Source organism: Carlito syrichta, unplaced genomic scaffold (genome assembly GCF_000164805.1).
Source record: "Carlito syrichta isolate Samal-C Ts95f unplaced genomic scaffold, Tarsius_syrichta-2.0.1 Scaffold311350, whole genome shotgun sequence".
Lineage (NCBI taxonomy): Eukaryota > Metazoa > Chordata > Mammalia > Primates > Tarsiidae > Carlito > Carlito syrichta.
In genome coordinates this window covers 382011-382961 of record NW_007255446.1, presented here as the reverse complement: position 1 = coordinate 382961, position 951 = coordinate 382011, and the positions used below count along the sequence as shown (strand labels likewise).

General features: G+C 69.6%; 1 protein-coding gene across 2 annotated transcripts in view; it reads left to right on the top strand.

The window, feature by feature from the left end:
• The first annotated feature begins 609 nt into the window (after positions 1-609).
• Positions 610-951, top strand: part of PYGB (glycogen phosphorylase B) — a 41347-nt gene continuing 41005 nt past the window's right edge. For both annotated transcript variants that reach the window (XM_021717859.1, XM_008068613.2), the window contains exon 1: positions 610-948. In XM_021717859.1, the coding sequence (XP_021573534.1) occupies positions 716-948 (233 nt within the window). In that variant the 5' untranslated portion in view covers positions 610-715. The remainder of the gene's footprint in view (positions 949-951) is intronic.

Sequence of the window (951 nt, the reverse complement as noted above, 5' to 3'; positions counted from 1 at the left end):
TCAGTCGGTCACCTTGCGCAGGGCGAGGACGCTGGCCCCAGAAATCCCGCGAATCCCTGGACGGCAGGGCCCCTGTTCCTACTGTCAGGCCACAGGGACGGCCAGGACCTCACGCTGGAGTCCTGAATCCTCCTGCCTCTCCAGCCACCTCTCACTTTCTGCCGGGCTTGTCCAACGATGTGCAAAGCCTAGCTCTCGGGTGGCGTGGCCAGGCCACTGCAGCTCCCAGTGACACCAGCTTCTTCATCTGTAAGACAAGACGCCCCCGCGCGCCTCCGCGCCGTCTCCCCTAAAGGCCCCGCCCCATCTCCTGCCAAGCTGCCTCCGCCTCTCCCAGAGGCCCCGCCTCTCCACGACCAGGCCCCGCCCAGAAGCGCAGCGGGCCCGCCCCATCCCAGCCAGGCTCGATCTCCGCATCTCCCAGAGACCCCGCCCCTCGCCGTGGCTCCTGCCCTGTCTCTCCTAGAAGCCCCGCCCCTCGCGGCGGCCCCGCCCTATCCCCTGCGGGGCTTCGTCTCCGCATCTCGCAGGGCCCCGCCCCTGATCGTGGCCCTGCCCCTCTACGACCAGGCCCCGCCCCGGCGCGGCGCGCATGCTCGGCCTGTGCTGGGTGGACGCCGCAGTCCCTGGCGCCGGAGCCGCTGCAGCATCCTCAGCGTCGGAACCTCCAGGCCGCTGCCCTTCTCCAGCCCTTCTTCCTCCTGCGGCCGGCGCGATGGCGAAGCCGCTAACGGACAGCGAGAGGCGGAAACAGATCAGCGTGCGCGGCCTGGCGGGGCTGGGCGACGTGGCCGAGGTGCGGAAGAGCTTCAACCGGCACCTACACTTCACGTTGGTCAAGGACCGCAACGTGGCCACGCCCCGCGACTACTTCTTCGCGCTGGCGCACACGGTGCGCGACCACCTGGTGGGCCGCTGGATCCGCACGCAGCAGCACTACTATGAGAAGTG